The following is a 24,456-nucleotide window of genomic DNA, read 5'->3' as shown; positions in this document are numbered from 1 at the left end:
AATATATTTTAAAATCTTCAAATATCGGTATGGGACTTAAAAATCCCATTATCCACCCATCTACTGTATAAAAGTTTTGTATATAACGTTTGTTTTGTGAGTAGCATAAAGTGAACTACAACTTCATCTCGTTATACAGCCCTAGCATAACAATATCCCTCAAGTCATCAAAATATATAATCACTATCGTCTCAAGAGTTGTGAAAGGGCTGAAACGTTTAGTCAATGAATTGATTACCAGTAGTTGATTGACAGAAAATGAATCTGAAACTATTTTGATAATTGAGTCACCATTTCAGTCATTTCTTCCCATTAACAACTGCTCAGCGTTAGCCGGCAAGCTAATGTGACTTTCTCTGTGTTTCTCCAGCTTTTTCTAATGTTCGCTGTGTTTTTACTCAACATCATGTGAACCTGTTTGGTCTGATGGGCTTCAGCATGTAAAATGTTATTGTTTAGTATCCTTACATGGAGCCTGTGTTTTGCTGTGAGACGGTTGTTTTATGGTGTTAGTGGACTGCATGTCGTTAGCTGCCGTGTTGTCGCTGTAGTCCGAGAGAGGCTCGGGAGCGCGCACAGGGCTGAATTGATTTCTAAGTGAGTTTTGAGCCTATTGACAAAAAGGCAATGAAAATTTGGTTTTTTTTAAATAATTTATTTCATTGAGAAACTTACTTATAGCCCATTTTAAAGACTTTCTGGTTGAGACTGTCAGCAGAATTTATTGGATGTAAATGTTTTTGACGTGCTGTAGGTATGTCTGTCTCCTGTGCAGATGTTTGGCTCAGTGGGTAATCTCTCCTGCTGCAGGTTTTATGCCTCGTCAACCTTTCCCAGTTTTGTATGTTTTCCATCCTGCTCTTCCCTCCCTGCCTACCTTTCTCTGTGCCATCCAGACGCCCTAGTGGTAACAGACAACAAATCACGCTGGGTGATTTATGGCGGTTTTGGCTGCGCCCAGTACAGATCGGACATTTATGGGAATTCCAGCCATCACAAAGCCACAGGCTCCCAAGGGAAGGTGCAAGTTAGGGAGAGAAAGAGAAACAGACTTAAGTGGTGACTTCTTGCTTTCTAAGCAAGCAGTCGAGCCGGTGTGAGCAGAGCAGAAGAGAAGATGCAGGCCAGTGTGTGGTCGATGCTGTATTCATGGAGTTTACGCAAAAAAAAACGTCTCAGAGGAGGCTGTGCGTGCTTCAGCAGAAGTGAAAAAAAGGGTGGTTTGCTCAGTGCTGACACAGCTCAATGAATTGAAGTTAAAGGTTATTACTGATGCCCAGGTTCCCCTTCTTCATTAACCAGTTCTTGGTGGCATCTGCAAACAGTCAGCGCAGAGATGTGGTGGTTTGTTCTTTTCCCCTCTAAAGAGGACTTTGGCCTCCCATTCATCCTTGCACAGTATGAAGAACTGCTGCCATACACCTGGAAATTGCCCAGCAAGATGATTCATTGTTAATATGGCGCATAATTTGGTTTGGTCCAACTTTATAGATTGTATCATCATTTCACCATGTCTGCATTGTTCATTGAGTTATGTTGCTGTCAAAGAGTCAGCCATTCACACCTGCAAAAGGAAGTGAAAAGCTCTGTCAGGAAATTATCTCTGGAAGGTTATCAACTTGACATATCCATATTTTCTTATTTTGTGTGTTTTTCTGTGCAGGTTTTTGCAGTTTACTATACAAAATGCAAAAAAAAAAATGCATGCTTACAATTCCAACTGTATTGTCTAATATACACTATGAAATTATTTAGCTAAACTTTACATCCCATCAGAAGAAGCCAGAGACCAAATGCTACTCTTGAGGTGTTTCACTCTGGTTTTGACTGTTTAAGGAAGTAGAAGTAAGCCACAGGGGGACTGTGGGGAAACTACAATAAGTAGACTTGTGTATGTGTGTTTCTTTTACGTCTCTCTGTGTGTATGTTTGTAGCTGGATGTATTTTTATGTACTGAGTTTGTACACATAGTTGTGGGTGGGTGTGTGTGGGTGTGTGTGTGTGTGTGAGCGAGAATCTGCGTGTGTAAATGTTTGTTTCAGTAAAGCAATATGTATACGTGTGTTTTTAGCTGTTGATTAATATTTCAGGTATACATTCATACACTCAGTCTGCTTGTCTCCTGTTTCCTTTCTCTTTCTTTTTGGCATTACTTCAGCTGTCTCCAATGTTGCCCAGGGCATCACTGTGTTGTTGGTACAGGTATGGCCCACCTACTTCAGAAGTAGGTGAAAGTGAAGACACAGAGTACTGCCTGACACTAGTGATTGGCCAATAAAAGATTTTCAGCTGAGGCATCTGATTGGTTACAGATACATTCCAGCATATTTCCGTATAACACAGCTAGCTGTAGCTCCTGGCTACGCCAACTATGTGGAAAGACAAGGATGTCGTCCTTACAATATTGAGTTCAGTTCAGACTAGTTTTCTTAAAATTACTTTACAGTTGAGCTGAGACCAACCTGCTTTCCAGAGTGTCCAATGCTCAAATCATGTTGATTGAGAATGGCGTTTAAAGATGACAGTCCCAATTTGACTTTCAGTTATCCTGCAGTCCAGTGTGATGGATATCAACTAGACAATTTACCAAGTGAATAATAACACCTACTGTGAACCAGTTCCCAAAAAATATCTATCTGCTAAAGAATGCCTGGAAAAAGTTTGGGAAACACTAACCTAAACTGACACTGTGTGATATGAATGGATATTGATACTGCCCTGCATTTATTTAGGTTGAGTTTAATTCCTCTAATGGATCTATGTCATGCTTATTTGGGCGCATGACTTTTTAGAGAGCTTTCCTTGCAAGGTGTATGCGTGAGTAACTGTTGTAAAATAGTATAAATAGAATGAAATGGGTACTCGGTTGTTGTTTTAGCCATAATCCCAGTGACCCCCCACCCTAATTGCTGGAGTAAGCAGTTAGTGCTTTCTTCAAATGTGAGCAAACATGCATGTTCACACACAGCCAAGGTGAAAACCAGTTAGAGGCCAGCGTCGTCTTGACAGAGGCCTGAGGGCTCATCTTCGCAGTCTGGTGTAGGTTGAAGCTCACTGAGTCTTAAGACTCATGAACACATTGCTCAGTCTGCAAAATGAGTCAGTTGTGCCTCCGCCTGTGGCTTCTTAGTAGTGCTTGTGTTTGGAAAAAGTTATTAATTAGTAAGTTATTCAAAAGTAAAGCATTTTTATTACTTGCCCCAGTTAATTAATTTGCAATGAGCTTATAAAGAATATGTTTCACCCAGTAAACAGAATAAAGTCACAGATAAACAGATCATAAATGTTGGTTGTTAACACGCTGACATGCCAGGGTCATGTCGCACCAACTAGTTTGTTGTGACATGTTTTAAAGGGGCTATATGTAAGTTTTTCAATGAAATTAATCAAATTTTCATTGCCTTATTGTAAATGGGCTCAAAACTCACTTAGAAATGAAGCACACGCCTGTTTTCTCTGTTGCTTGCATCAGCCAATATTCTGCTTTTAATGTGAAGACACCCGGTCGGATTCAGGCCTGTGCGCGCTCCCGAGCCTCTCTCAGACTACAGCGACAACACTGCAGCAAACGACATGCAGTCCACTAAAATCATAAAACAACCGACTCACAGCAAAACACAGGCTCCATGTAAGGATACAAAACAACAATAAAGGTTTGTGTGCTAAAGCCCATCAGACCAAACAGGTTCAGATGATGTCGAGTAAGAACAAAGTGAGCATTAGTAAAGTTGGAGAAACACAGAGAAAGTCATGTTAACTCGCCGGCTAACGCTGAGCAGTTGCTTATGTTATCCGGTGCAAAGTTATATTTCTTTCCGCATTACTTCACCAACTAACGCCACCCATGTTACTTTACTGTGTACCACTGTTGATTTAGCCTGCAAGAAAGGATGTAACGGTAAAAAGCAAATGTGGAGCGATTTGTTTACTAATGTTGGCCTATAGTGATGCAGCCAGCTAATGCTACAGTAGCTCAGACCTGCCACTCTTTGCTTTGTAACGTTCAGTTTAGGTTTATTGTGGTTTTACCAATACTCGGGTACACAGCTTCTCCACCTCTCAGTCGCTGTAACTAACGTGACCCACATAATATAAAACACGGCAACTTCACAGCGACAACAACCAAGAGGAAGAGCCATACACTAACACTACAGTAAAGTTACGTACTGTGGTCTTATTATAAAGTGTGACACAATCTTGTTATAATATTCAGTCCAGCTCACTAACTGTTTCATTATCATCCAATACATGTAGCTGTGCTGACATTGCACACGCCTGGTAGCAATCTTAAAACCGCACCGCTAGTGGCCGCTGAAAACTACATAATGCCCCTTTTTATGAGTTGTACCTTGCTAGGGATTTCTTCCTGTCACAGAGGCATACTTTTTTTAGCCACATTACACAGCTGATCATTGACTTGCTAGATTAACATATAATAAGAGCAGTGGAAGCAAATGAAAAGAACAGCTTGGTAGTGGGTTATGAAGAAAGCAGGAGCGCACATGTAAGAGAAAAGGGCTGTAGGAGGGGTGCTAGAATATAGGTCGATCGGAAAAGGAGTTGTAACAGAAGAGAGACAGACATGGGTTATGAACTAAGAAAGAGAAAGTGGTTGCAACACAGACAGCATGCGAGAGAGATGCTCTTATAGTTAAGACGGATCTAACAAGGTTTAGGAGGCTATGGTATGGCAGTAAGTATGAGGGAAAGCAAAGAGAGAGAGAGAAAGATACTGGCAGGTAATCAAAAAAGATGTCTGAGAGAGAAGTGGGAGGGAAGATATGGATGTTGAAATTGAAAAAGGGAGAGAGGGAGAGAGAGAGAGGGAGAAGCTGGGCTGAATGAGATGACCGCAGCAGGGATAGTTACAGATACAGAGAAAACTTCAAATGAAACTTGAGAGCTGGCAAAGGGCAGAAGCAATAGAAAGAGGGGTGAGAGCGTGTACTTACTTTGAGGTGAAAGAGTGAATTTGAGTGAAGCTACAAAAAATAATCTGAGGCCATGTCCCTTTTGCCAAAAATTTACACCATGATGTCAGAACTGTAGGTGCACATAAAGATGTGTAGCACCTCACAGGATGCAATTTTTTGTGTATAAATGTTTGTTCAAACACCATGTTAGTGATGAGATCGGCAAGCGTCAGCCATGATTAATACAGTGTTCAAACCGAAAATAGCGCACTGCCTTAAATAAAATTAAAAATTCAAGTGCAGAATTTGTGACCATTTTTCTACATGTACTGGTGAGAAAATTAAATATGACCAGTAAGTCCTGAGGATGACATCTGAGTTTGTTTTTTTTTTTTTAAAGACTTTGATGTGTAAAATTGACAGAGCTCCTTTTTTAAGTGCTGTGAGGAAAATTCACAATGATCATTTTTACCTTTTGTGAGGTATAGTAGCATTGTGCCATTCTCGTGAGAAAAATTTATTAACTGGATGCATACAATGGACTGACTGATGCAGTGTGTTGTAGAGCTGCAATGATTATTTGATTAGTTGCCACTTATTAAATGAATCGCCAGCTCTTTTGATAAGTGATTAATCAGTTTGAATAAACTTCTCAGATTACAGCTTCTTAAATGTGAATATTTTCTGGTTTCTTTCCTCCTCTATGACGGTAAACAGAAACACTTTGGGTTGTGGACAAAACAAGACATTTGAGAAAGTCATCTTGGTCTTTGGGAAACACTGATCATCACCGTTTTCCGATATTTATTGATATGCCAAATGGCTAAGAATGTCACGAAAACAGATATTTGTCCAGACATGTCCGTACTCATTTTGCTAGATGCCAGCAGAGATCCAACATGTGGAAGCGACCAGTGCCGCCTGGACTCGTCGAAAAGAAAAGAGGCATGTATGAAAAAAGGATGAAGTTATTGCGCACCTGTTTCCTTCAATACCTCAGTGTCAAAACCTCAATTTCTCCCAGTTTTGGGACATGTTGGAGAGCTAATTTAGGCAGACGTTTCACAGTTTTGATCACGTGAAAATCACTAAAGATGACGATGCAGTTTGCAGCGCTACAAACTGGATGTCTGTCCAACACGCCTGTCACTATAGTCTGAGTTAGGGACCGTCTCAAAAGTGCAATACAATCCATTTCAATCAGCAATATTTTTTTTTTTTTTTTTTTTCAACATTCAATTATAAACCACTACCAATATAGACAATGACCACCCTTAAACATGTCACACCTGTGAGTTTGTAAAGAAAAGTTACGAAAATTAAGTGATTTTATTAATTAAATATGCTTAGTGCAAGGTTGTAACTTCAATAGCTTGATCATTTATGAATATATTGACATCAAATAACCTCAGCTGTCCTGGACATCCCCTCACAACTTTCATAGCTGTAAGTTGTTTTTTTCTTTTTTTCTTTTTTTTTACTGTGTTATCGAATTGGTATCGAGAATTGTGGAATTTTACTGGTATCTGCACTGCTACTGCAAACAACAAACCAATCAATCGTGAAAATAATCGACAGATTATTCATCTATGGAAATAATCATTAGCCTAGTTGCTGCCCTCGTATGTTGCCACATGGCGTTGCATTGTGTTCCGTAGATGTTTAGCCAGATTCAATTGTTTTGCTTGGTGATGTCTGTCTGAACATGGCCTTTTCAAGTTCTGGCAGTGGGGCTTGGCGGCTGTAGTGTAGTTTGATCAGTGTTACTGAATCCTGATTGGTGCAGTAAAGTTCGTGAGGAAAAGCACAGACAAAAAAATGAAATGCAGAAATAACCAAAACGTTGGCAGGAAATTGTGTGTTTGTGCAGAATCCCATTACTCATAGTAAGACACTGATTGAGAAAATATGTTTTTAGGGCTTTAAGTTGTTTTAAAGTCCATGTCCAAGATGACATCCCTGAGTTACTGTAACATATTGGTGTCATTTTGGACTGACATAATTAGAAGTATTTGTGTCCATGTTTGCTGCCTGCGTCGCCACATTTGGCAACATTTGTGACCCGAAGGAGACAGATTTTCCCCAGTTACATTTCAGTCCACATGACGTAAATGCAGCACAACTTCACACACACCTACAGTAAACGCACCCACACTCGAAACGTACACACGCATGCCAGTAACAACATCAACAAACCCGGATGTGCCAACAAACTGCATGGTTGAGGGAGAGCCTGAAATTAAAAGTATACAGGGGAGTCAGTGTGTGAAACAGACAGAGGGGGAAGCCGGGGAAGACAGCGTGTTTGTGTGTGAGTGTTTGTGTTTAAATGGGTGAATAAACACAGCCTTCCCCTGACCTGGAGCACTGAAAGCTCTCCTTGTGGAGCCAATAAAGGCCCCTCCTAACTGTGCTGAAGGAGTGGTGGACTGGAGGGCAGACGAATGCTAATCAACTGTAGTGACTCAAGTTTTGTGAGCAAGTTATTAGTCGTCCCTGCTCTGTGGTTTGTGGTTGTTTGTTTCAAAGACCTCTGACACCAATTCCCCATTATATATATTTCAGCTGCCTGGTGAAAGCCTGAGAAACGACACCAGGGCGACATGACGCTATTTTTAAAACCTATTTAAGTAATAACTTATTTAAATAAATTTTATTACTTTTTGTGTGATTTCAAGATTATCAACGCGTGAAGTGCTTCTCCCATTCAATGATTCACACACATTTGCAATAGGGCCACAGTCTTATAAGTTAATTTTAATGCACTATAGGATACCTAAAGGTACTTTATTTGTCACATACACATAAATGCAGCGAGATTCATCTTCTGCATTTAGCCCATCCCTGAAGGGAGCAGTGGGCAACCACTGTACAGCGCCCCGGGACCAACTCCAGATTGAATGCAGTGTCTGATCAAACGGCACTGACTGGAGAAAACATGTTTTTGATGATGGGGGAAACCGAAGCACCTGGAGGAAACCCATGACCTTCTTGCTGTTAGGCCACAGTGCTATCCACTAGACCACTGTGCTGCCTAAGAGATAACATTGCAAGCCAATGTAGCCACATGCCTTTTTTTTTTATCTCAAAATGGCAAAATCTTGCTCAGTAGGTGTTTAGTTATTTAGATCTGACCCTTAATTGATAGGTAACTCTCAGTCGTGGTCTCTTTGTCTCCCTGTTGTAACTGCAGCCTGAGTCCCCTGTCACCAATTCTTTAACTTGCTAATTCATCCTTCCTGTTTGGGGTGTGGACACATGATGTATATTTTTATGATTAAAGCTTTAACTAAAAATACCAAAATGATAGCTGAAAAGCTTTTTCTTTAAGCAAATGCACATTTCTATCAACAAATTATCAAATTGTCTTCCTGGAATGCTCACTTGGTGAGAGCGTTGGTTTCCCAAGGAGATCTTTTGAATCAGACCCAGGTTCGAATCCCACCTCCGGCAGCAGTGATATTGTGAAAGACAAATCCGCACTGTAAGGAAAGTATTGAACTCCGTGTTACAGCAACCGACTCTTGATGAAGAAGGACTCCAACCGTCATGTGTGAAGTTGAGGCCAGCATCAATAGCAACCCCCGATAACCCCCCTCATCAGATGGCGCTAATGATGTTGAAGCCGTAACACCTAATCACCTGTTGCTTATGAGAACACAACCCAATATCCCACCAGGAGTCTTTGACAAAGACGATCAGTATGCGCCTTGTCGATGGAGACAGATACAGTATATAGCCAATCTCTTTTGGACTAGATGGACAAGAGAATATTTTCCAATCCTTCAGGAGAGACAAAAGTGGCTCATACCTCAGAGGAACTTCGCACCAGGAGATATTGTATTGATAATGGATGAATCTGCCTCTCGCAACTCCTGGAGTATGGGGCGAGTGATAAAGCCATTACCAGATTCCAGTGGTACAGTGAGGTGAGTCAGCGTACAGACTAAGACTAACGTACTGGACAGACCTGTGAACAAACTGTGCCTGCTGAAATGTGAACATAGCTACAGATACTTTGCACACCTGTGTGGTGTTCAGTTCCCATTGACTTGCAGTGGTCTTTTTTAAATCCGTATGTTAGGCTTTCTAAATACAATCAATGTTTACATGGTTACAGTGTTTCCTTAAAATAGTTGAACTCTATATATATTTTATTGGAGTGGACTGGACCTCCAAATAATATATATTTACAAGCTAAACAGTAGTGTGCCTGCAATGTTTGGTCATTGAGCCCCCTCTGTTGGTGCATTGGAGGCATTTCATGTCCATTAAACCAGAGCAAAAGAGAAAGTTAAAATCAGTACTTAACCAGTGTATCTCAGTAGCGCAGTGGTTAAGTGGCATTCTGGCTGTGAACCTTGAACACATCCATATGCCAACATTCACTCAAAGTCATACCGCCATGCTTCATGCTGTGATTTGTTGGCAATATCAACTTCAAAACTGTCCCAGAAAAGCCTTAACACAGTGATGCTATTCCATGAAGCTTGGCATGGCAAAGTTCCATGCTTTGCCGAGACACAGAAAGTTGTTGTCTTCACTGTACTTGCTCAAATCTGTACCACATTTTACATGTTTGATAAATGTCCCGCACTGAACACATCTACAAGCTCATTATCTACTCATGGTCACAGCGCCACCTACTGGAAACAGGGAGTGACTACTTCTATGCTGTGGTGAATCACATTTTGTAGGTTGGCCGTCTCTACTTCAAAACCGTCAGAAAAGTCACACACTGATATAATGTAGTAAAGCTTCTGAGTTCTCCTTCAACTGTGTATGCTTGGCGTGACAGCAAAGTACCATGCTTTGCCATGAAAGAGGAAGTTATCGTAACGTTGTTGCACATGCTCAAATCGGTACCAAACTTTATGTGATTGATAATGGTCCTGTCGCCAATACATCTACATGCCACAATTCAGTTACAGTCATAGCGCAACCAACTGGAAACAGGACGTAAGCTCTGTGTAATAGTCATGTGATTTTAAATAAAAATATCTGTGTTCCACACTTGATGTACTAGGACATAACGTATAGTTACTGGGTGCTCCTTTGCGCCACATAAGAGACACAAGAAGTGACTTTTAAGCATTTTGTGCAGCGTCCAAAGTACGTGACAATTCAGAGCCGCATTGGGAGAGCTGCGGCATCTGCAGCGCAGACGCAACACTGTCTGACGTGCTTCATGTGTGATGGCCCATCCAATGCTGATTGTGGCTTTAATATTTTAACTGAAGTAGCCTGTGGTATAAGATTCTTTTACCTGTACGTAGCGCTGTAGGATTTGAGAAATTGCTGATGGAGCAGCTGACAGCTCTCACACGTTTACTTTAGTAAATACCCATTCTAGTAGCATTTTACTTTGTTTTGTCTAATATAACTTTAATTTAACTAGTTTAAATGGTGAGTCTATTAATTGATTTTATAGCTTGACAGGGATATTTAATCATTAATTTTTACAGAAATGGATCTTAAATGCCAAACGTTTATATGTTCCAGCTTCTCATGTGGATAAGGAATGTTTTGGGTTTTTTACTGACAGAATAAACATTTGGAAGACAACACCTTGTCCTTTGGGAATTTTACATTTGCATCTGTCCTTATTTTCTAGCATTTTATAAATCAAGCAATGAATCTAAAAGTAGAAATGTTGATCAGTAATGAAAATAACGATGAGTTTCAGTCAAACTTGTAAATGCACAGTAAAAGTAAAATAATGGTTATGTTTAGTCAGTTAATCCTTTAAGAAGGCATTGTAGTTGTAGCTTGTGTTTACTGCCTTAATGATGCTATAATCTACACTGTTAGGTAATTATGAGCTTGTCAGCAAAACATAACCACTTCTAATGCCACCTTTTGTAATAGCTTGTCCTTTTTAAAACCTGTTTTGAAGTCCCTCATTCGCACATCGGGGCCACATCAACAGCCTGGCTTTGTGCCGCTTGGTATTGTTTGAATGTAAACATGTCTGCTTTTCCTGTGAGTACAGGCAACCTCACGGCACAGCAGCCCAGGGTTCCCAGAGTGCGGGCATATTTGCCTGCGAATGCATACACAAACACTGTAGCATATGAGAGTGCTACTGTGTGGGTGTGTTAGTGTGTGATGTGGGCTGTGTAGCAACATCCCACGCGTGGCAGCAGGCGTGAACAGGCAGACGGGGGGACTCGCGTTGCATAGTGTAGTGAACCAGTGACGGAGTTACCTTGACATTTTGAATCAGCTGATTATTTGCTTTCCTCAGATAAGGAATGCTAATGAGATGCTGTAAATTGTTTTAACAGAGACCTATTTTGCTTTTCCATATTTTATGACTAATCTACAATGTTGGTGTTGGATGTCCATGTTAAACATAATGAGGTTAAAGTATTTAAAAGAAAGCAAAAACCTCAGATTTCCTCCTGTTCTGAACAGCATGTTTTGAAGTGCTTTTCCTTCCAACTGTTCCGTTCTACGATGTACGGAGCTAGACGGAGCCGGTATTCCATATGTGGTAATTTGCTCCCACAGGCAGCAACGTAGCAACCTAAAATCCCCTGACTCCAGCTACGGCGCGATACAGCTGCGCCGCCGTTGCCGGAGCTAATCGCCATCAATAGTCCACCAGACTCGGCCGCAGTGCATCCCAGAAGCGGAGCTAAATATGGGTTAGGTTTAAATTACTTATTGCCCGAGCAACAGCTAAATAAAAAAATCCAAGGGGATTTAAATTGATATGAAATGAAAAGAACATTAAAATCATAATATTGACACTTGTGACCCATCTAATGTTCGGTATTTTTACTTGGTAAAGGATTTAAGATTGTTGTTGATTTTCAGTCTAATTGTTTTAGCATTCAAAGGGCGTGATACCAGAAATCCTTCAATCTTGGCTCTTTTACTATTTTCATTCTCTTTCTTTGAGTAGAAGAAGGCCAAGAAGCAGCCCGTATAACAACCTGTTGTTGCCACAGTACTCTTATTAAAGCAGTTTTATGACCTTGCAAAACTGGTCAGGAATGTGTGTCAGGAAAGGAAAGCAGTAGATACTTCCAGCTGTGTGTTTGTGTGTACTGATTGTGCTTGAAGTGCATTTATATCAAGATCTGATTGTGTGCAATGTAACGATTTGTCTGGATATGATATTAGACAAAAAGAATAATAACTTACAACAACTTTCATTTTTATTAAATCCGCAGGCCATACTCTATTAATTGTTTGGTCAAAAAATGATAAATGTCCATTATAATATCCTTAAGCTCAAGGTGACAGCTTCAAATTATATGTTTTGTCCAGTCAGTTGTCCCAAACCATAAGATATTAATCAAAGAAAAGCACTAATGCCCACTGCTAAAGATCTTTCTTAGATTTTGCCTTTAACAATTGATTAAACATAATAGTAAATTAACCTGTTCTCCTTCTGCGTACTACGTCTTCTGGTGCTAACAAAATGATACTTAAGCCTTTAATTTTTTAAGAATCAGAGATGTTGCTGACATCACCTTGAAAATTACTAGTTAAATATTTGCAATTTAGGGAATAACAGAAGTTTCTGATCGCAGTTTGATGTTTTGCAGTATGTGGTGTGAAACTGACAGCTGTGTGCATATTTTGAAAGTAGAGCCATATTAGACACACTAACCTTTTGCAGAGCAGTAGTGCATGAAAGGTCACAAAAAATACCCCTGACGGTCGATCCCACAGAGACCTTGCCGATGTCAGCTGTGAGATTCCTTCCTTTAGTTTAGCTGTGCTGGTGTGCTTGAAAACTGACTGTATTTTTGTTTTGTTTTTTGATATCTGATATCATGCTCTGCTGAAAAGACACAGAAACTGTTTCATATTTTTGGGACACAGTATCCATCAGCTGTTAATGACCATGTTGGGTAATAGGGCTGTTCGATAGCACCTGAAGTCAATATCAGGATTAACTGTAATTGAAGCTACATATTTTTAAATACACTTAAAAATTATTATTTATTATTAATTCGTTGAACTGGTCAATAAACAGAAAATCACACATTATGTAGTTGAGTAAAATTTATTTAACATATTCAGTATTGGACATTTTCAGTATTTAACATGGAGAGAAAATTTATAAATTTTGCCCTGAGTATCTTCCTGAATTCAGCTGTTTATTATGTCAAGACAGAGAGAAAATGATAAATTACAGCGCAATAAAAGGGAGCAATTCTCTAATCAAGAGAAAAGTACACTCACTCCTCTCACAAAATGTAAAACCTGTGTTTGCATTGCCTTCTGGCCAATGGAGGCCTTACTACACAACAGCTGAACAAATAAGTTGTCTTATTGTTTGTAGCTCCAATATATTCTGTAAAGGGACTGCCTATCCGTGAAAGCACTGAGCTCTTCTCACCGTGTAGCTTATCCCATATAATGCTTGAGGTCCATTTCAGTCAGCCCCCCTCGAGGTCTATATGGCAAAACGAACCTGATCCTGGCCCAAATATCTCTATAAGCCACCAAACAACTGGTTACAAAAATGCAAAGAAGCCATTTCAGTGAGGCACACATTAGGGCTGAACAAATAATCAAAATATTATTGAATTCACAATATGGTCTACTGTAATTTTGAAATTGCAGAATGCACAGTATTTGTTAAAGGTGTATAAAAATACCATTTTAAATTAAATATTGTCGTACTGCAGAGATTTTATGGCCTACACATCCTATTCTACAGACACAAGAAAACATTTGTTTTGTAATAATCCCCTTTTAAAAAATATCATTATCCCTATAACACGTGACTTTTTTTAAAATTTATTTTATTTATTTTTTGACCTTCAGGATGTTGAATGCTGTAGTTTCTTGCCACAGCAATGGAACATGTTCCCCATGTGGAGAGGGTTCAGTAGAGCGCTGGCTATGTGTAGGTTACAAACATCCTGCCCTGTAAATCCCTCAGAGACTGGGCTGTAGTCAATAGCAGCAGCATTCCTTGCGGTAGCCAAGCATTGCTGATACACGAGGGAACACAACCTGGAAAAAGAACTGATGTGCTTTCTTATTTTAAACTTGTAGCTGCCTCTTTGTTTTGCCCATGAAGAGAAAAAATGTCAAGAACGGGGCAAGGTTAGAGCACAAATTCTCCCCTGAGGTCTGAGCTATTGACAGTGAGTTATGCAGTCTGTTGAGATGAGTCAGGACTTAGAAGCATTTTTTAATCCTTAATCTTCAATGTGTTTGTCTGCGTGTCTATTGTGCGTCATTTCCATTGCATGTGTGACTCGCGTGTGAGTTGTTTGTTTGAGTTGAGCAAAGCAGTGGTGCACACTGATACGATGAAGTGATTTTAGAGTCATGACTAGTTTAGATCCACTGGTTAAAACCGATATATTGTCACTCTGTAAGCAGCTGTTTTCTGATTTTCTACATGTCCGTACATTGAGTGTGACGATTGGAAGTCTTCACTGGTTTGTATTTTGCTACGATGATTTGATATGAGCTAATTGCAGATAAATCTGTATGTAACAGCCGATAAATAAATCAATGATGCTGTGAGTTTTGCTGTTGCATAGTTTATCCACTCTGCAAGTCCCCTATTGGCAACACAGATTTTTAGAAAGCCACAAATCCACCACAAAACATAGCAGTCAGCCTCAGTTTCCCACAGGATTTTGTGAGGCTATGGTGGTTGGACCTCGGACCCTCTTGAAAATTTTGTACATTTTAAAGTTAAATGCATTAATCTGGTGCGCTTCGAGAGCAGAATTAAGAGGCTAGATCTATCAAGAACTTTGCACTCTTGTAAATCTTGTGCTCTAGTAAACAATTTGATCATAAACATGGTGAACATTTGTTTTTTTCAGCAACCAAAAATGACATAATTTCCTTAACAGTTAGTGTTTATTTTTAAACTTTGAATGTACACTTGTTTATAACATATTTTATACTTCCTGTGAACATAATCCAATTAATCTTATTTCCATACTGTATAAACGTTGTGTTAACACCTTATTTTGAAAACATGACGTTGTCACATGTGTATCCTCTCGCTAAGTTCACAAAGTCTGATCCAATATGACAAATTATGTTGTATGTGGTGCTCGCGTCGCGGACACATCTCTTCAGGTAAGACTCATACTGCAACACTTGTCTTTGTAAAGTGAGAAAATACAGTTGCTAACCCTGCCTGTCGGCTCACTCTGCTCTGTTTCAGTGCATTTACCATAAAGGCTTGAATATGCATGCACTCCAAATTTAGGTGCGGCTAGCTTAACCCTGCTGTCACATACGAGTGACGGTGGATACACTCAAAGCTGGTTAAACCCTAAGTTAACGTTACAGTACTTACAATGTTGTGTCCTCAAAAGAAAAGTTGTTGTCTCAAGTTGGATGCCAAAGTATGTGAGCGTCCGAGCTTACAGCAGTGGGGAGCAACAGCACAAAACACAATGTTACAGGTCTTTAATGTTATTATAAGAAGTGTAAAAATATCTTTGGTTCATATTGAAACTATGGTAGTACAAAGTAGACTGTGGCGGGCCGCCATAGGTAATTGGGTAATTATTGGGAAGAGCTGACATAATCCGCTCTACTTTTGTTCAAAGTACTACTTTTATATTGCATTATGTCATGTTGTCTTGGCTAGGTCTCGTATAATAAATGAACTACACATAATACATGTTAGGGATAGTCTTTTTTTATCTTATGTGTATCTTAGAATATCGGTGGATATATCAGATTTTTGAATCCTCAAATATCTAAATCGGAGTCGGTCTTAAAAATCCCATATCTGTAGGGCTCTACAACAGTGTTGTGTGTTTGTGTGTGAAGAAATGACTTGTATTTGTAATCCAGAAAACATTGCAAATAGACAAACTAGGCAACCTTTTTGATGCCACTGTGAAACTTTTTAAAGTGTCATGAATAAGCTCAGATTTCTAGAAATATAATTAGAACGTGTCTGATTAAAAGATTACAACCGGTAATGTAACATCGTCAGCCCAAGGTTTTTATCCTGATGAAGCCACAACTCCTGACTTAGTCAATGTGACAAAAAATAGTTGTACTTGTTGGTTTTTGGAGCTCTGCCTTTTACATATTGTGGATTTTTTGGAAGCTACTTTGTACTTCTTGGCAGAGTGCTCAGGTAGAAGGTTATACAAAGAGGCACACCTGCTACACATCCTTCAAAACTTTGTATATATTCTTTAACTTTTCCAGCGTGGGACCATAGAAATGTAGTCTCACAAAGGGATTCCAGCTCAATTACTGTTATTGTATGTGGTCACACATCATTTGCAGCCATGACCTCTGTCTGACCTTGATCCATAGCATCAACTTTTGAAGAAGGCAAATACTATTCTTTTGTATGGGCCCAGAATTCTTGTGTCAGCCTGAAAATAATTTGAGCAAGTGAAGTTCTATAGGCTTACAATGAGTGACATGACCACACAACTTTGGTAGAAAGTTTTGGTTATTTCACATTAGAGATTTAGTTTTTTGGGTTTTTGAATGAGCTCTTCTCACTGGCTTTAAGTAGGCAGGGTTCAGTTGTAAAGATGTGATTCACCAACCAGAAACCAAATTTAGCAATATTTTAGCCAAAATCTGATGGCATTTGGTTGTTTGCTTATGTTGCCTGACCACTATCAGTCAAATCTGATCAAACCACAACGACACAGTCATGGGGCCTCATTTATTAAGGTTGTGTTCAAAAGAAGCCGTGTGCCACTTTCTAAGGAAAGTTTGGGATTTGTAAAGTACAAACTTCACAGAAGACTGTGCGGTCCTTACCGGAAACATTCACTCATGTGTACCCACATAAACTGGAGAAATGAGAAACTGCAACTGCGGCTTGAAATTGATACCAATGTGTAAAATAATCTGAAATATTACCGCTCATGTGTTGCCACTACCATTTGAGTCGATTGTGTTTATTCATCAGAAATTACCATCATTGTCTTCATGTCAGTATATATTATTATTAATTAGGGTGTTTTGATGACCATTTATAGGCAACTATGAGCATTAAGAAGAGATTAAGAGAAGAAGCTCACATATGCGCCAAATATCGAGTTGATTGAGATTTAAATAGGTCATACTATGCTTTTTGGCATTTTCCCTCTCCTTTGTTGAGTTGTATATCTTTTTGTGCATGTAGTAGTCCACCCAAAGGGAGTTCCCATCTCCCACAGAAAACACTGATCTGAACTGCCTGAACAGCTCGTTTGTAGTTCAGCCTTTTCCCTTTGATCCCTGTGACGACACACAGCAAAATGCACATCATAATGCTCTCCTAGCAACTAGTCCGACACACCCTTTAAATACCAGTGGAAAAACGCACTGAGCTGCAGCACGCAGACATCCGCCTGCTGCCTCTCCTCTCCCTTCCAAACACTAGCTACCCTCCAGGCAGTCAATGGACATAAAGTTGTTACTGTCTATGAAGGTTCTCAGTCATCCAGGTCATAATTATCCAAAGAAGCTTAAAGTCAAGGGCAACTGGACTTTGGCTGAAGATCAGCCAAAGTCCGACCCGCCCTCCTCTGCTTCTGATTGGCTAGTCGTCCTTAACTAGCAACTGCGCATGTGCCACTCCCAAAAAAGATCTTGTAGAGGTGAGATGTATCCCTCCATAGCTAAAATGATGTGTTGAACACACAGGGTGAAAAGAGGAGCTGCAGTATGACAAAAATAAATGAAATAAAATAAAAATAATAAATAATAATAATAAAAAAATTGTTTGTTTTTTTTTTTTTTTAAAACCATGTAAACCTATTCTAATACAACCCCTAAATAAGATTTTTAACCTGAAAATAATGAGCATAATGACCTCCATTAAAGGGATATCGGTGGGGGACAATGGGACATGCATGCGCACTGTGTTGTAAATTGTTTTGTCCATACGCAACCTGTTGATGTGAATCCTCTGCACAATTTTATAAACGAGGCCCCTTATGGAGCAGATTAGACTAGATTAGTTTTTCAAAATTTTAATTTTAATTGTTTCTTATTAATTCATGGTTATTTAATGTTAGAGAAATACTTTGATTTGACACCAACTTTTCAGGGGCTATAGGACTTTCTATTACATTCTAGTCAAATAGATAACAAAGGGATGTATACAGTAGAGTGGGTAGTGGATACCAATAATGTTTCTGCCGAATCTTCACCCACTTTGGAAGTGTCCAGCCCATCGTCTTGAGGTTTTTTTTCCTATTCCAAAACATACAGTATGTCTTGTCCATCAAACACAGAAAATCAGTGGATGCCAATTTTATGAATCCATCAGCTGAGATTTTGAAAGCCTGCATCAGCTGTCTCATCACATCCATTTGAAATTGCCAGCTGCTCCTATTGAATACGATGTGTGTAGCGCTGACAGAAGCAGTGTTGTGGGAGGCCCCTTGTTTGGCAGATCCCACTCTGGAAACATTGAGTCACTGTCGACATCACAACAGAAACCGTCCGCCCTCCGGCTCCTATTTAACACCTCTCTCTTTCTAAACAAAACCAGGGTGCTAACATTTTAGTGGCGAGTTACACAGCCTTTTCTTACTTACTGCTTACTAATATATTGTTTTTAGTCAGTATTAGAGGAAGTTGATAGTGAAGTTACCAATTTCCCATGTGCATATTTGGCCTGAGTCTCTCTCATACTTATATAATTAAGTATTTTAGTTTTGATTGACTGACTATCCATATGCTCCTTCTGTCTCAACATATACCTCAGGCACACAGAGTGCAACTGCTTATCTGTTATTTTAATATTCAAAAACAGAGATACGCTGATGTATTGCAGGCAGAGCTAGCTTTGAACGTGCAGATAAGGGATCATAACACACAGTGTTTTGTTAATTGAAAACATGACACTTGTAACAAGGTCTTGTACTGACAACATTCCCGTGTGAGAGGTTGACGCCAGGCCAAGCTCACGCTTCTCAGATGTTTTACAAGAATGCAGCTGGGCTGGAAAGGACAGATGCCGCTTTCTTCCACCATGTCATTGTTCAGTCCTGGTGTGTTGGTGCACCCAGGCACTTGCGAACTGCCAAGTATCACAGTTTTGATGTATGATAAGATTTGAATGCGTAAGAATATGGATGTACTGGTGTCATTGGTTCAGGCATGTTTTGAACATTTTAAGTGACCTGTGTATATACTTGCATGTTACAGGCATATAACCTGTAAAAGTATTTCATTATAGTATCTGCAAGTTTGTACATTAACTGAAATTCCACTAGAGGCACATGTAGCCCGCCTTGCCTTCAGCAGTATGCACCTAGAGGTGTGTGATTGAGCAATAAATGGTTAACCAGAGTGGGGAGTACTTGAAATAGTTTGTTAGCATAGATGTTGTAGTTTCCTGAGGTATAAGTTGTTTGATTTGCAAAGACTTATGAGTGGTGCAAGTTACACAAGGTGATGATAAAATATATACAAACATAATGACACATGTGGTTTGTGCAGGCAACACAAGACTGCAGGGGAATGCAGTCAGTTCAGGTTGTTGAACTATTGACTCGCACACTCTTTTACTCAAGCCACCAATTTTACCTACTCAATTCGTGAATCATACCTTGGTTTACTTACTGTTCACTCACTCAACCTTTGATTCAGTCCTGTGCATGCTCAATTACTTATTTTCTCTCTCACGTTTTCACTCGTGTCCAGTCATCACGTTGCTCATTTTGTTTTTTCGCTCATTTACGTATTTTTTTTTTTTATCACTCACTCATTCATTTGTGTCCTTGTCTGGTCAGAAACTCATTCACATATCCACTCATCTGGCTGTCTGCATGCTTATTATTATTACATTTTTTGTCAGTCTTACTTATATAGTCTTTCACTTATAGAAAGTTCTCTTCATTGCTTCTCTGGAGCACTTGTTAGCTTGTTTGGTCAACTCCTTTGCTGGCAAGTTTGAAAAGAATGCAGAGCGCTCACCTCTGGAATGCTGGGAATGTGACAGCTGGATTCCCCGAACTTCCTGCCTGCCTCAGCAGTGCGATTGAATTCCTCATTGTTTAATACAAACAAGGTGGCACATTAATGACAAAAGCTGCTCAACCCGAGCATAAACTAACAAAGTCTCACCTACCCACCCACTTACACGTTATTATAAAATTATACTTTGTCCATGTATGGCGGTTGATGTATGTTTAAATATACGTTACACTGAACCTTATTGTTCAGATTAAGAAACACTTGAATGTGTACGACACAACCGTGTATTTTGTAGTGATTATAAGAGTTAGACCAAATGTTTTGTAAAAATGATTCATTCAGTCAGGACCATTTCAGCAGGCATCAGTGTAAAACAGAAATGGCACTGATTAGTCGGACACAGATTTAAGGAGGAGCTGAGGTGGAGGTAAGTTGTAAAGCGACTTGCAGAGGAAGCAGCAAAAGAAAACTGGCTAAAGCTAAAGATTTGCCAATGGGAGCTGAGCTTGACTTTGTTGCCTGCCTGAATTAACGCTATGCTCTCAGTACAGTAACAAGAAAATGGGATACAAAACTATTGCTTAGCTGTCAAATTAGTTACCTTGTCCCTTATGCCTGGAAGAAATTAAGTATCCTCAATCAGTGGAGGATCAACATTAAGTCCCCATAGGTGGAAACACAGAAACTCATTTAGTAAACATCATCAAAAAGTCTAGATAACCAATGTAAATGTTTTGAGTCATTTTTAAAAGTGTATCCAGCTTTTCAAATGTGTGTATTTTCTACTTCCTTAGTCTTCCCTGATTGTGTGCTGAAAATCGTTTGAAGATGTAACACCGGACTTCGGGAACTTGTGAAGGTCATTTTAAAAAAATGTTCTGACATTTTATAGACAAATGATGAATTGATGAGTTAATATAGTAAAAGTTAATTGAATAGAATTTAAAACCCATCAATACATGATGTTAGTTAGAATGTTGTATTAGAAACACATTAGCCACGGACAACAAGTATAATGGCTTGCTTAGTTTGCAGTAAATTGGTCGCAAAACAACTAAACGGACACACATCAACAATCACAAAACGACTGTAATAATAAAAAGGGTACATAATGTTCCAACAATACATTTGGGGAACAATATTTATTTGGTTACAGACTTGACAAAAGGATGGGTGCAACAATGTCACTGAAGCAGCAGCTATGCCAGTTGAGTTTGCCAACTGCTGGTGGCAGAATACTCTAAATTGTCTTAAAAATTGCGTAGAATATGCTTTTTTGTTTTTAAAGTAATACAAAGTAGTTTAATAGTCATTATACAGCATAAGGCTGCGTAACGAAACGAATTTTGCTTTCATGCTACACACACAACATATTAAAGGGGTACTTTGCGATTTTAATCCAATACACTTTCTGTTAAATTCAGTGAATATTTCCTCATGGGTCGCTAGCTCTGTTTTTCGTGTGCTCTGCAAAAAAAATCCGGTTTTCCTGCACAGCCCTTGGTCTGTAAATTGAGGTGGGAGCGAGCAGCAGGTGGCGGTGGCGCTCGAAGCAGTCGGAGAGAGAGTGTAAACAAACAGCTGTACATTCGAACATGTTGGACTCCTTACGGGACTTTAGCTGTGAAGATGACTGAGAAACAGCCACAGAGGGAAAGGTCTGAGGAATTGTGAGACAAGTTACATGACCAGGCGAGGGAAAGACCTGTGAGGGGTTTCAATGCTGGGTAAATCTACGAGATTTGAAAGGAATGAAAACTGATGCTGAGGTTGCTCTGTTTCTGCTGGACAAGTGAGTAGGCTAACAATAGCTTTGTTGTTAGACAAGACTGTAATACTGAACCTGTCGTTTATGTTTGTCTGTCATGTTTGTGATGATCCCAGCTGGTTAGCTTTGTTAGCTTCGCGGCAGCGGTCAGTGTGTGTGCGGTAGAGGAGAATAGACGGAGTGTGTGTCGGAAAGGAGCCCAGGTGAATAGAGGGAAGCGGGTCAGCAGTAAGGTTTGTTCAGCAATAAATGCACAGTAGAAGTTACAGTGGCCGGTGAATAAAGACTGCAGCTTCTCGGGACTAAAGAGGAGCTCCTGTGTGTTGCTGCTGAATAAAGAGTGAAGGAAGTTAGCCCAAAAGTTGGCACCGACTTTTGCCCTGGAGATAAACAGTCACTCACACACTGTGCTTCCCAACTCAGATCAGTCACTGTATTTTTGTACAAACTATTTCAAATAACTCTCTAGTTTTTTGACTCTGTTGTGTTTTGGATGCTGTGTTTGCGAGCTAACGCATATTGTTCGATTGATGATGTTTGTTCACTAATTGTAACGATTTAAGTTCCTGTCGATTTTCCTACTGATAAATAAACTACACCCTGTATCTTAGATTTAGGCTTAGAAAAGTATTTTGCTTCAATACATATTTAAATATTGACAGGCTTGTTGTCACACCTTCTACAGTACTGCTAAAACATGCTCTTATTGCGGCTAACTTGTTCTCGGACAGCAGACGCTGTGGATTCAGCAGAGTAGGACTGGTTACCATGGCAATACGCGTTCATGAGTGAGTTTATCAACAAACTCTGTAGAATCGCATAGTATATAATATAGGCCTATATTAAAATATGTTAACATATGAAATAGTACAGTGTATATACGGTTGTTTACATAGGCTACACGTATACACCCCAAACATTCCACAGTGCATTTTTTGAATTTGCATGTGGGGTGAATGTAAACAGCAGCAACCAGATGATAACATGAAAATTTCATCTTCACAATAAACAGTCTGACATTTGAGAAACGGAGTCCATCATCATCAATGTAAAACACAGAGTCCACTTCCTCTCATCTTGCTGGAGTCTTGCGCTCACAGCTCGGAACATGGACCACCTGCCGAGTGCTTGATCTGGGAGGTTGATGGGGCAGGTCTCTGTAATGATGTGGGCACAACAGTTTCCGAGCTCTGCTATCTGGTCAGTATGAGTCCCATTTTGTCCAAACCGGATCTCCAGGAGCAGAATTAACATTTACCACAAACTTCAGATCAAATCATGGCCACTCATTCCATTCTTATCAGACAATTGCACAGTCTGAAACATAAACTGACACATTTATGTAAGTCCAGTGTGTGCAGATGTGCATACACAGGACACTAAGGGTAGGGCTAAAATGTTTCCAGTTTCTGTTTTTGCAGAACTACAGAAATGTTTAAGATGTAAGCACATTTTGTCTTCATTATGTAATCATGTGGATGATGAATACAATTTAAACAATTCAATAAGAAAATATTAAACATTTAATCACTATCAATGAATTTGATGTTTCATGCAAATATGCATATAGAAAAATTCAGATGTATGTGCAATTATTATATAGGTTATTCCTTAACTGCTGACAATTTTTTGTCATGGATCTTCTGCAGCACAGCTTCCACATGCTCCTCAAATACACGGTTTTAAGCAGATCTGACTGAGGCTACTCTCACGTGGGCGCAACGCTCCTCTGTTAACAAAAGTTGACCGGATGTAACTTTTTTTTTTTTCCAACAATAAATCTTTGTTTTGCTTAAGTGCAGTGAAAAACCTGCTTATAATGCTTGGGAGAGCCAAGATTTTTATAGATTGCGTTCACATTTTGGCAGATTTCACAATATTCTTAATTTTACAGTTAATTTATTACATTACATTTATTCTTTTTATTTATTTATTTTTAATCCAAAACGACGTACAAATACTATATACAGTGGGTACGGAAAGTATTCAGACCCCTTTTAAATTTTTCACTCTTTGTTTCATTGCAGCCATTTTCCAAAAATCAAAAAAGTTCATTTTATTTCTCAGTAATATACACTCAGCACCCCATCTTGACAGAAAAAAAAACAGAAATGTAGAAATTTTTGCAAATTTATTAAAAAAGAAAAACTGAAATCACATGGTCATAAGTATTCAGACCCTTTGCTCAGTATTTAGTAGAAGCACCCTTTTGATCTAATACAGCCATGAGTCGTTTTGGGAAAGTTTTTCACATCTGGATTTGGGTATCCTCTGCCATTCCTCCTTGCAGATCCTCTCCAGTTCTGTCAGGTTGGATGGTAAACGTTGGTGGACAGCCATTTTCAGGTCTCTCCAGAGATGCTCAATTGGGTTTAAGTCAGGGCTCTGGCTGGGCCATTCAAGAACAGCCACGGATTTGTTGTGAAGCCACTCCTTCGTTATTTTAGCGGTGTGCTTAGGGTCATTGTCTTGTTGGAAGGTAAACCTTCGGCCCAGTCTGAGGTCCAGAGCACTCTGGAAAAGGTTTTCGTCCAGGATATCCCTGTACTTGGCCGCATTCATCTTTCCCTCGATTGCAACCAGTCGTCCTGTCCCTGCAGCTGAAAAACACCCCCACAGCATGATGCTGCCACCACCATGCTTCACTGTTGAGACTGTATTGGACAGGTGATGAGCAGTGCCTGGTTTTCTCCACACATACCGCTTAGAATTAAGGCCAAAAAGTTCTATCTTGGTCTCATCAGACCAGAGGATCTTATTTATCACCATCTTGGAGTCCTTCAGGTGTTTTTTAGCAAACTCCATGCGGGCTTTCATGTGTCTTGCACTGAGGAGAGGCTTCCGTCGGGCCACTCTGCCATAAAGCCCCGACTGGTGGAT

The 24,456-nt window shown here is 39.6% G+C and overlaps 1 protein-coding gene across 7 annotated transcripts in view; it reads left to right on the top strand.

Annotated features, from left to right (window-relative positions):
* The window catches only part of rapgef6 (Rap guanine nucleotide exchange factor (GEF) 6), a 163,382-nt gene that overhangs the window by 6,000 nt on the left and 132,926 nt on the right, over nt 1–24,456 (top strand). Inside the window, exon 1 of one of the 7 annotated variants that reach the window (XM_046040630.1) lies at nt 14,861–14,987. The exons of 5 other annotated variants lie outside the window; for them this stretch is intronic. In XM_046040630.1, the coding sequence (XP_045896586.1) occupies nt 14,937–14,987 (51 nt within the window). In that variant the 5' untranslated portion in view covers nt 14,861–14,936. Of the gene's footprint in view, nt 1–14,860; nt 14,988–22,632; nt 22,777–24,456 lie in introns of those variants that run through there. One more of the 7 variants, XM_046040631.1, reaches the window with a different exon arrangement.

This window comes from Micropterus dolomieu, linkage group LG23 (genome assembly GCF_021292245.1).
Source record: "Micropterus dolomieu isolate WLL.071019.BEF.003 ecotype Adirondacks linkage group LG23, ASM2129224v1, whole genome shotgun sequence".
NCBI lineage: Eukaryota > Metazoa > Chordata > Actinopteri > Centrarchiformes > Centrarchidae > Micropterus > Micropterus dolomieu.
This window is presented reverse-complemented; position numbering and strand designations above follow the sequence as displayed.